This window comes from Eublepharis macularius, chromosome 6 (assembly GCF_028583425.1).
Source record: "Eublepharis macularius isolate TG4126 chromosome 6, MPM_Emac_v1.0, whole genome shotgun sequence".
NCBI lineage: Eukaryota > Metazoa > Chordata > Lepidosauria > Squamata > Eublepharidae > Eublepharis > Eublepharis macularius.
In genome coordinates this window covers 100991273-101003625 of record NC_072795.1, presented here as the reverse complement: position 1 = coordinate 101003625, position 12353 = coordinate 100991273, and the positions used below count along the sequence as shown (strand labels likewise).

The following is a 12353-nucleotide window of genomic DNA, read 5'->3' as shown; positions in this document are numbered from 1 at the left end:
TGGTCTTGGCATTGTAGTCTCTCTGTCTTTTGGCGCTACACCTCTGAAGATGCCAGCCACAGCTGCTGGCGAAACGTCAGGAACTACAATGCCAAGACCACGGCAATACAGCCCGGAAAACCCACAACAACCATCGTTCTCCGGCTGTGAAAGCCTTCGACAATACACATATTTTAATTTTTTAAAAAAATAATTGGTTTATTGTACAATACTCTGCAATAATGTTTTTAAAAATAAAGTAACAACTATTTTTATCCATTGCAGGAGTAGGGAGCAGAGATGGGCATGAACCAAAATAACGAACCAAAATTCATGATGAACCAGGCCGGTTTGTGGTTCACGAACCAGCGGCACATCAGATCCCATTTCTGATGAACTGCCACGAACTTTAGGCCGGTTCATTTGGTTCATTTTTTGGTTTGTCACTGCAGACAGCCTGGTGCCGATCAATCAGTTTCCTAAGGCAACAGGGGATGGACTTCCTGCAGACCTTCTGCTGGCCTGGAAGTGACAATTTTCTGACCTGAATGTGCCGTTTTCACGAACCAAACGAACTGGTTCGCAAACTGGGGGCAGGTTTGTGAAAGTTCGTGGTTCTTGAAATTGGACGAACCACAAATCACATGGTTCGGTTTTTTTCCAGTTTGTGCCCATCTCTAGTAGGGAGCAAAAGAAGGGTAAATACACTGAGTTGTGGAGAAAACAAAACACAACTTTATGCAGTAACTAAGCATTGAAATTGGCTTTGTAACAGGAAGGAAGGACCCAAATAATATTAAGGTAGATTATTTTCAGAGTTTAGTGACTGCACTCCAGATTGAATCCTGGGTGAGCCTACCAGTATGGCATGAATAACTAAAACCTGGCTTAACAAAGGCTTAGCTGACAGGGTAGGTCATAGACTTCATGTTGAAGGTTCCTGGACTGCAATTGTGAAGGAATTCAGCATTTCCGTATGTGGGTCAGCTCAGCTTTCATGGCTGCCAGGACAACCATAGAACAGTCTCAATTGACATCTTGCTCAACGCACGTAACAGGCCATGTGGTAAATTTGAGTTTCTATTCTGGGTGAGAAGTTAATGATTTGAGAGTGAAGGATTTTGTAATTACTCTGTTGTCAGGGAGAGATCATTACCTAGTAGGGTTTAGACTTATGGAGTCCTGGGACCATTGTACAGGCTGGGTGACATATTAAAAATGATGGATCCACATGGTTTCCTGACAGCTTTGAGGGAGTTTCTGATCGGTTTGATTGACAGTTCTTTAGAAATCCCAGTCCACCACTGGAATGAGACGATCTCAGACAGTGGACACAAATAGTTCCTGAGCACCCTTTCCTTCAGGTAAGAGCATGTATAGTTCTCTGGGGGCAATGAAAGGGCAGAGATGACAGAGTGATAGTGGGGAGATGGATCATGCCAAGGTCGACTGAATATGAATAAGACTTCTGGGAAGATCTAATCACATGCTAGAGATGAGATGTAACATTTCTGCAAATTTTGAAGCCATAGGGGAAACAAATTGTGCAGGAAACAGAAGAATATGCAATACTTACACTTTTATAATGCTCTGTTTTAATTGATAGCTGCCTTGGTGGCCCTGCTTTGGCAGAGAGGCAGAATATAAATATTGTAAAGAAAATAAACACTTTATCACTTTGAAATTTACTTTACTCCTTTAACATTATAAAATGCATAATTTATAATGTAGCATGCAAAACTGCACTATTTGGCATATTTATAGAAAAGAGCAAGAGTCCAGTAGCACCTATAAGACTAACAAAATTTGTGGAAGGCTACGAGCATGAAAACTCATACCCTGCCACAAATTTTGTTAGTCTTATAGGTGCTACTGGACTCTTGCTCTTTCCTACTGCTACAGACAGACTAACAGTGCTACCAATCTTGATCTAGCTTCTTGGCATATTTATGAAATTTAAAAGTATAAATGTCGTTTTCTACAAGAGAACTCTGCAAACTGCTGCATCCTATGTTACCTTACCAGAGTTTTTGCCACTGAAGAGGTAGGAAAAACCAACGAGAGTGTACTACTTGAAAAGAAACAGGCTCATGCAGTCATAATAGGTCTAGTAGCATATTTCAATATTAAGTTAAACTTTGTAACACAGAAAACTATTTAATTGTTCAATGAGTTATTGTCACACACATTGTATTAATTGTTGATAAAATTAATCACATTTTTAAAAAATTAACTTATTCTTGAAAATTTAAGCCTCACATCCATCAAAGCAAGGCAATAAACTGCTTGTTTCCTAGCCTGTGGGTGTCTGGGAATCCAACTACACATTTATATTTCCCCAAACAACTACAGAGATGTCCTGGCAGATTGAGACCGTGGTATACGGGGATTCCCTTATGTTATTTATTTGACTGAAATGACTTGTTTGCCCCATTTGGAAGTGTAATATGTAGCCTATCAGCCCAATGTGGCATACAGCAGCTCCCCAAGGCTATTTCAGGTTAAGAAAATGGTGCAGGAGAGAATATCTAAGCTCCCTCTCCATGCATGCTGCATTGCCAATTAATGCGCCCCTGGAAAGCATAAAACTCCAAAACATGTCTCTCCAAAACATGTCTCTAGAGCCAACCCATGGATGTTGTTCAGGACAATGCAACTGTAGACAGGGGTCATTTTGTTGAAAAAGAGCTGCAGAAACTCATTAGCATAACTCATTAGCATATGCCACGCCCCTTGCAACCACCAGAAGTGTCATTAGCATAAGTGATTTGCATATGCCACACCCCCTGACATCACCTTTCCTGGCTGTTTTGGACCCAATCCTGGCCATGCAGGGCTGAAATTGGACCCAAAATGGCAAAAAGGGGCTGAAAATGGCCGAAAAGGGGCCCAAAATGGTCAGAATTGGGCCACTGCTGAGTGGGAGAGTGATCCACTACCCGTCAGAGGCCCAATCCTGGCCGTTTGGGGACCAATCCTAGCTGTTTTGGACCCAATCCAGGTTGAAACGGGCCCAAAATGGCCGAAAATCAGGTGGGTGGGGCCACCTGACATGTGACCTCTTTGGAGAACTGCTGGAACTGCGTTCCTGCATGTTCCCCCTCAAAACGAGCCCTGACTGTAGATGGGCTTTGTTTACACTCCTTTAGAGAAAGAGCAAAGGATGACCACAGTAGGCCATGTGCAGAAGACAGCAGATTCAGGATACTGCCTTCTACTATTACCACTAAGCTATATCAAAGTCACCAGAGAAAGGCAAGCAACAGTCTAAAAGCAAAGAAGTCCATGTCTGTTGCTCTTATGAAGATGGCAGCACCCTCACTGGTATAGAAATGTATCTTGGGTTTGAGCATTGTATGTGTCTACAGTATACATAGGAATTATTTCCTGCTGTTGTAAATTACCTTACATAATTTATTTCAAAGAGTTTTGAGTAAAATCTTGTCTTAAAAAGTATGTCACTAACTCTAAAAGGCAATATATATATTTCATAGTCCCCCCCCTCCCCCAGATTTCCAGGGATATTATTGGAAAAATGGATAAAATTACCTTGGAGGGGAAATGCTCCTTCTCTTGATATTTCTACATGTGCCTTAGATGATGCTAACCAGACTAGACCAGTATCTGGCCTACTGCTGTACATGGAGTTGCCTCTGAAAAATGTCAGGAAATGCCAATTGGTTCAGAACCGGGTAGCAAGAATCCACTGGCTACCGTCTTGTTGATGACCTTTAAAGTTTGTGCGACATCGCGCAAAACTCACATCAGAAAATGCTATCTTCCAGGTTTTGTTCACAGCGTTCCGCGGCGTTCCAATTGAACGTGAGTAGTGTGGAAACGGCCTAGCTACTACATCACATTGGTTCTGTTACTAGGGGGCAAGTCCCATTGAGCAAAATGGGACTTACTTCTGAGTAAGCATGCCTATAATTATGCTGCAGGATGTTCTTATTTTAAAAAGCATTGAGGTTAATGAAGTTTAATCTTTTGGTATCTGGCCTTGTGCTACTCTCTGATGATGAATAGTTATGGTACTCAACTGTTGTTCTGATGTTTTGACACTGAAGCTGCTCACTTTTTTGTAATGTTTGTTGCTTGTAAGTTTTACAATGCAATCCTAAGCAGAGTTACATTATTAATTTTTGTTATGATTTTGTTAAATTTTTTCTAAGTCACCTTGAGTACGAATTTGTTTTGGGTGTAATGTGGGGTATAAGCATTCCTCTAAAAATCCTTAATAACTTCTAGTTGAAAAGCACAAGAAGTCATGGAGTAGTTTGTCAGCTGCAATTAAAATTAATAGGAGCTTTTAAATTACTTTTATAGAACTCTAATTTTTCTGGCCTTGCAAAAACTTATAGCTCTTCATAAACTATTCCTTGTACACTAATCTCTGTATAGTCTACACTAAAAAAATTAACTTCTTTTCAAAAAGCTGAATTGTTACTGGAATCAGAGAGCACTGGAGAGTTTTTGCCTACGTTTATAAGTTTTTCACACATATCTGAATGGCCACTGTTTACAACAGAATGCTGCGCTAGATAGCCCTGATCCAGCAGGTTGATACTGAATATGAATAATACATAAATCAAAATTATGCAGTGGTACACCTAGTCTCTTACTTTGCATAATTTATTCCAACTCTATAGGAAGAGGCATCCATGCTTTGTCCCTAGGGGGAAAAATCATGTTTCTTTACTGAGATATCATCAGATGCACATTTTGAAGGTCTTTCTTTTGGCTAATTCTCAGGATAGTAGTCTCTTTATCTAGTCCTGTTGAGAAATAGCCCATTCTTCAGTATAGATGTTTATGGATGTCCTCTCTGAGTTTTTCTGCTTAAGATCAATGGACATCAACAGGTTTAGGTTTACATAGGATCCAGCCTTTAAAGGATTAAGGCCACAGTCCTATTTTTAAGAGCAAGGTATGGGTGCTTACCTAAAGCTCATACCCTGGAAATCTAGTTGGGTCTTTAAGGTGCTACTAAACTCAAATCTCACTCTTCTACTGCAGACCAACACGGCTAGCCACCTGAATCTTATGTACTTACCTGGGAGTAAGTACCATTGAATACAGTGAAATATATTTCTGTCTAGGATTGTACTGTCATGTACTATGATGCTGCAACGGTAGTCTGGTATGTTGTGGCAGCTGCTTTCACAGCTAAAGCTGGTGAGAATGCAGGCCTTGACGGATATGACTGGCATCCAGTTCCTAATACCTTTAAATTGGGAGTGAAGGCCACCGGCTGTTAGTGAGGCTTCCTTTCAGGTAAGCGTCCTTAAGCTGTAGCAGCCCGAGTGAGGGTGACACTGCTTGAGTGCGCCGGATTCATCTTTTTAAGCACGACGTATCAGTCCCTTTCCTATATGCAACCCGATCTGATGTATTTACTGGGAAGTGAGCTGCACTGAGGCCCGTAGGCTTCACTGCCAAGTAAGTCCGCATAGGACTGCGGCGTTACCACCAGGCTGTTATCCATTATCTGAATCACGCTCACAGCTGAAGAGCGCGCCTGCAACCCAGGAGCTCTTTGCTCCTCTGCCGCTGCAGCAGCAACAGGCACTTCCCGGGCTCGGCCAAAGCTGCTCTTAGCTGCAGCCAGCGCCTCCCTCCGTCTAAGCGGATTCCTGCCTGCAGCGACTGTTCTTGGCTCTTCTCGGCAGCAAGGTGAGGAGCCCGGCGCCGGCCGACAAAGGGCGGGCGCCGGAGCCCGGACAACTCCTCCACCCGATGCCGAGGGTAGGGAAAATGGCGCCTCCGCCGGTCAAAGGGGCGCTAGGCAGCTTCTGCTGAGGGAGGGGCGGCGAGAGGTAGGCCGGGCTCTGGCATCGGTGGCAGCAGGCAGGGCCGTGATATGCGGCAGCGGTTTCCCCGGCTTATTCCTCTCCTGGGCAGGACAGCGCCGCTCGCCTGCGTCCTTCGGGCTCCTCTTCGTCCGGTTCTGTGGCGACAGCAGCAGCAGCGGCTTTTCCTTCCCGGGTACAGTTTTGTGGCGCCTCTCGCCACGCGGCGCGGTGGCGTTGCCCAAAATGGGGGCGTCGGTGTATGCGTATGGCGAGGCGTGTGTGTGCGAGAGCGTGACTGAGCGGGCGCCCCCTCTTTTCTGTGTTTAATAAGGGGAGGAGGCGGAGGAAGGCTGGAGGGTCTTCTCTGGCTCGCTCCCCTCCTCCGGCCCCTCTTGTGTAACAGGCTGGAGCCGGGAGTGTGATTTGATCCCTCTTTGGGAACTGGTGAATCAGCGTTAAGGAGCGCTTGTCACCGTGGGGGAAGGGCAGGCGAATCCTGCTGGCACCGAAGTGCCTCCAAGGGAGCTTGAGGACGGCAGCGGCCTCGTTCCCCCTCCTTCCCTCAGTGAAACTCAGACGGGGGGCGGAGCGGTGGGCCGCGCACCCAACGTGAACATTTCCTAGTAGTTTTACCATGACTGGGTAAGTTACCAGTAGGCAGGTCGAAGAAAGCAAGAAATAAACAGCTGGCGTAACTCTGTTATCAAGATCGCTCTTCCAAAAAAACAACAACAAAACCGCTTTTCCGACGTGTGTCTTGCTCGGAGTCATGTTTTGTGCGCGGAAGCTAACGTTGCATTTGATCATAACCATGTTTTCTTAGAAATGCTAAACGAGCAAGGACTGCAAAACTAACAGTTATTGAAATGTTTGATGGAATGCTGGTCTGGACAGTAGCTCTTTTCCAGAGTGATTGGAGAAATGTGTGATCCTGAAAACCAGATTCAAGTTTTCAGTAAACACTTGTATTACTGCGTTAGTCTCTTCCCTCTCCCCCCCACCCAAGTCAGATCCTAATGTTAAAAAAAACGTGTGCAGCTTTCCCTATAACAGTTGCATATCATTGTATTATGTGCATATCTTATTTGTGTTAACTTGCTTTTTTTCTTAATCAGCAGTATGATGGCTTTGTATGAATTGACAATATTATTTGCTTTACTGGCAGGGTTCATGAAACTGTTTCCTCACCAAGCCTACTAAGCATATCAAATACTGGTTGTCATAGGAGATTAGGTTCCAATGCTTATAAGTCTGTCTTGTTCAGGCAATTTGAATGAAAAGGAAAACATTGGAAAGTGGTCACTCCAACATTGTGTTTGAGGGAGTGTACTAGAAATCTTTCAGTTATTCCCAAGAAATGGGGAGGTATTTCCTGCTCCTCTTCAAAATTGTGAATGTGTCACTTCAATAGCCATATGTTCATTGAAGTTGTCAGGTAATTTAATAATTGTGTATGTAGAATTTGAATGTACACAATTAAATATAGTATGATTTGGCCTTTACTCAGAAAATGAGGAGGCTCAGCTTAATGTAGCCAAAGGTTAGGAATGAACTTAAGGTTGCATTTGTATGTGCACTTACTGGAAAGTATGCCCCACTGAGTTTGGCTTACTTCTAGGTAAATGAATACAGGAATAGGCTGCACATGTTTTCAGTGAGTATTTATTTATTTACTTGATTTATGCCTTGCCTTTCTTCCCATTGAGGACCCAAAGCAGCTCACATCCTTCTCTGGTCCTTCGTTTTATCCTCACAACAACCCTGTGAAGTGGATTAGGCTGAGTGTGTGTGACTGATCCAGTGTCACCCAACAAATTCTGAGTAGGGGTTTAAACCTGGTCCAACGCCAGGGCTTTTTTTCTGGGAAAAGAGGTGGTGGAACTCAGTGGTGGAACTCAGGACCGCACAATAACATTACTTTGGGTTGGCTAGAACAAGGGGGGAGTCTTTTAAAGTTTAAATTGCCCTTGGCGAAAATGGTCACATAGCTGGTGGCCCTGCCTCCTGATCTCCAGACAGAGGGGAGTTTAGATTGCCCTCCAGGCCAGGCCAGGCGTGGAAGGCAATCTAAACTCCCCTCTGTCTGAAGATCAGGGGGCGGGGCCACCAGCCATGTGACCATTTTCAAGAGGTACCAGAACTCTGTTCCACCGCGTTCCAGCTGAAAAAAAAGCCCTGTCCAACACTAACCGCTACACCACACTGACTCTTAGGTATATAGTGGTAAAGTTTTAAATTTTCTTTTATCTGTAGTGAGCCGTAAAAAAATTCAGGTGTGATGACCAGTTTATTAGGTTAAATATTATTCTAAATATGTGGCATAGCTAACAGGATTCACTAAAGGTAACTAACAGTCACATCCTGTAAGTGAGGCAAACCTAATGATTTTTGCATAGGAGTGGGCTGTAAGAGCACTCTTAAGCAGATCCAGTCAGAGTTACCTAATAAGGCTTACTCCCAGGAAGAGCGTTCTTAGGATGGCACTATGAGGGACGCAAGAGAAGAAACTCAAGTACCATTAATTGTTCTTTGTCAGCCAGACCAGAATCTTGATGGCTTGCACTGTGGGCCTCCACAATAATGACTAGCATCTGCTCAGCTGAATGTGAAAAACTTGGCAGTGTGTAAACAGAAATACAAGGGTGGGGTGAGTCAGAAGGCCAGAAGAATAGCTGTATTTATTCTGTTTTCGCTTGAGTGAAGGACTTGAAAATCGTGTTAAACTTGGAGCAAAATTAGCTAGAAAGTAGGAAGAGCAACAATTCTCTGTGGTGTGTCATGAAATATAAGGGCATCTTGCATGATTTGTGTGTTCAGCCTGTGATTGTACTTTTGAAAGGTTTACTCACAAAAATGAAATTAAAACACAAAAAAGTGGTGGTAACACATTTTCTGCACGTGTCATTCTTAATGTAGATTACAAGTTAGGTTGTCACTGGAGCAAAATCCACCCTGTGGATGCCCAGGTGTAGTCGTGTCGAATACAGTCAGAAAGAAGGTCATCCGTCTTGCCTCCCACCCTGTACTGGTGTATCTTTGATCCTTTTGCTCCTTGTTTTTTGTTGTTCATAAGAAGTACTGTTATTTCCAAGAGAAGGTTTGATTCCTTCCCAAACTACCAAAATCATTAAGGCCGTGAATCTCTATTGCACTGTCAAAGACATTGCTATATCACTTCCCCTCACCTTCTTTTCCCACTTTCTGGGTCTCATTAAAGAATAGTACCAATAAGCATATATTTAATAGTAAGAATTGCAGTATTTCTTTCTTAAACTCATGTTACATACAGGAATAAGAATATTTTGGGTTCCTAGAGCTCTCCTTTCCTTGCGCCTTGCTTGACTCCTAATGCGGCATTAGAAAATGAATTATTTTTTGTCCAGTATCACCCATTTATTATTCATCCAGATGAAATATCAGTCACAGAAAATGGGTTTAAGAAGAGACGAATAGCTAATAATCATTAATAGTTAAAATGCCCCTCTGTGGATTTGGAATATTCCTATAATGAATGGGACCGTTCAGATTTTTCAGATCTGCTGTTCTAGTCTGTGATGATTCATAATTTTGCTTTCATATTGAAAGTTTTTTTCACATGTGGCAGTAGTAGCTAGATGTGTTTAAATGTTTTTAAAATAAAGGTTCTGCAGAATAATGTTGTCTTTGTTGGAACATGGGTACAGCACAGGAAGTACACCAGTTTTGTACTCAGGTCAACAAAGAAAGTAATAATAGTCTCGCACAATGTGGTCAGTGTGGCCCATTGGATTACCCTAGGTTCAGTTTTCAGCTCAGCTGGTTCAGAAGATGCTGTTGCTTTGGCTTAGTTCCCCACCCCGTTGGTGGTGTGCTGCTGAAGCCTATGAAGAGTACAGATGCAATTAGTGCCCTTCCACAATTCCCGGTATGTTGTAACTGTTAAAAATTCTGCTTGGATTTTGTGTATACATCCCTTTCATATCCCATCACGTGATAGATATATGGTTGGACCTGAAGTGTATGTTTCAGTTGTAAACTGCAGTGGGTCAGACTATATAGTAATGATTGGGACTTCCTAGAAAACTCCAGAATACTAATTAAAACATTTTCCTCTTTATAAGGACCTTACACAGAGACCCTGAAGGCAGAGGTGTATCAAATGGATTCACTTTGTTTTTATAAGATATTTGCTAGTTGAAGTTTATCTAACAAAGTGGGAACAGCTGAAATACCGAAAAAGATAAATATTAAGCCAAATGGGGAACTGTAAATATTTGCAACCTATATTTTTGTGTACCTTTATCATTTGAAATATGTATTCTGAATAGAAGCAGATGACTAGCATTTCTCAGAGAGCTGCCATAAGGGCACTTCCTTAGCGGTGGTCAGGTCTTTAAGGTGTAACAGGACTCAAATCTTGCTCTTCTACTGCAGACCAACACTGCAACTGTGTCCATCATGTCATTGGGATGTTAGATTAGGTTAGACTGGTTAGAGAATGAGTGAGATAGTAGGGAACTAAGGAGAGGTAAATACAGATGGAAGACCTCAAGAAATTTAAACCCAGAATGCAGGCTAGAAGAGAGATTAGGGAGATGTTAAAACATGTACAAGAAAGTAAAAGCTATTCCTGTTCTTAGGAGGAAAATAGTTGTAACAACTGTTAGGAAACAGCAGATTGTTGTTGGGGGAGCTACTACTAAACCAAGAAGGCGGGAGTTACTGTTTATATGTCTGGGTATCCTAAAGTAACAGTCCCTGAATTTGCCGCAGGTTCTTCTTTACCTTTGGGGTAAATCTTAAATTGAAGTGATTTGAAAAACGGTCAATAGCTTCTAGCAAGATCAGTTCTTGGCACTGTTATTTCATCCCAAGAAAAAAGTGATCATATAGAAGTATATATTATATAGTTGTTGTTATGCCGAGCCAGCTCTAGGGCGAGGGGTGAAGGGCAAGGGAACAAACAGACAGAGGAGTCAGCTGGAGTCAAAAGGCCACAACTTTATTGGTTACAGTGTTAAGAGCATTGGCTCAGCATAGGGCATGGATTTCAACATTGGCTGACCCACCTGCCGGCTGATGACCCCCTTGCCCAGTCAGCCTGCCTGTTGAATGGAGGAACCGCGGGATGACAGTAAGAGGGATTTCACATGGGCCCAAGCCTCTGTGTAGTTCCCTGTCACTTGGAAGTGGGCATGCCCTGACAGCCCCCAAGCTGGGCTTGTCCCTGGCATACCTCACCCAAAGTTCCTGTATGGGGATCTCCAGCTATGGGGAAAACAGTGTATGCAGGCCCTGTTTCCCCCAAAGCATCCGTGCCTGGTACCAAAACTGCCTTCCTAAAGTTGTGACAAACCCGAACACCACTGTGCCCAGAGCCCCATGAATGCCTGTAGTCCCCATGAGTCTGTACCATCCTCATTCCAAATGAGGGTGGGTTGAGTGGGATGCTGATCAAAGCCCAACTGCTGCCCAGGCCCAGCCAGCCCTGGCTTACAACTGGCTGGTAGACCTGACAGAAGCCTGCGCCTCTCAGGTCTGCTGGCAAGGCCACCTTCAAGCCCCAGCCAGCCTCATGCTGATTGGCTGGCTGGGAATTTGAATAACGACTTGCCATGGGAGCAGCCAGGGGCTGGCTGGGGAAGACAGCGGCAGCCATGCCCTCACACCCCACCATGTGGCCCGCAGACTTCGGCCCCCAGTGAGTTCTGGGTCCAGGGCATATCTGGTGGCTGCAGTTTACATTCCAAAGAGAAATGAAGTAATCTTTGAATGTCAGCTGTCACCAAAGCTAAATCAACTTGGTGTTTCTGTTTGTGTTGAAAGGAGAGCAATCTTTGAATCATCATTGTGCAACTAAGCACTATGTGTGCTGCAGTAAATGAAACCTTTCAGTCCTGTTTCCAAAAATGATTTGGGGCAGTGTAAAGCCTCTTCATTGTTATCTCAACATGCTGATAGATAATAAGAAAATATATTTTCACAATTAATTGCCATACATTTTTTCTTGCATCTGCAGTCTCCTTCTCCTCCTTGCACAGTGCCATGTACATGCTTCTTCCACCTATCATGCTAAGCCATGATTTACAACTTCTTTTGGGGAGGATTAGCATTTCATTTGTTAATCTCTCAAAAACCCTCCATGAGGGCCATTATTCCTGTGTTATGTTATTATGGTCCCTCTTAGTGACACACCTAGAGTGCCATTGTGGCTGAAATCCATGCCCCACTTGTATCAATTGATTTATTATTAAAACACATTCTCTCTTTCCTTGTGGTTTAAGGTAGTTTATTTCAACTAGGGAGTTGAACTGAACCTGAACTGTCAAAAACCCAATTCAGAAATGCTTTCTATGAACTGACCCTGAACCCAAATCTAACATTTATAGGTTGTCCTGAACCTGAATTGGTACCAAGCCTAGTTTTCCCTGAATAATAATAATGATGATGATAATATGATTTCTAGCCTGCCCTCCCCACAAGCGGACTCAGGGCAGGCTACAGGAATAATAAAAATACAGGGAATAAAACAATAAAATCAGAAGTCTTAAAAGAGCATAACTTTCAGTAATTGAAAATCTCAACAAATATAAATTCCACCAT

General features: G+C 43.2%; 1 protein-coding gene across 5 annotated transcripts in view; it reads left to right on the top strand.

The window, feature by feature from the left end:
* The window catches only part of IDE (insulin degrading enzyme), a 105806-nt gene that overhangs the window by 10186 nt on the left and 83267 nt on the right, over positions 1-12353 (top strand). Inside the window, exon 1 of one of the 5 annotated variants that reach the window (XM_054982789.1) lies at positions 5607-5652. The exons of 1 other annotated variant lie outside the window; for it this stretch is intronic. Coding sequence is in view for 2 of the 4 variants with exons in the window: in XM_054982785.1 (XP_054838760.1) it covers positions 5840-5964 (125 nt within the window). In the remaining 2 variants the exon portion in view is untranslated. 3 more of the 5 variants (XM_054982790.1, XM_054982785.1, XM_054982786.1) reach the window with 3 other exon arrangements.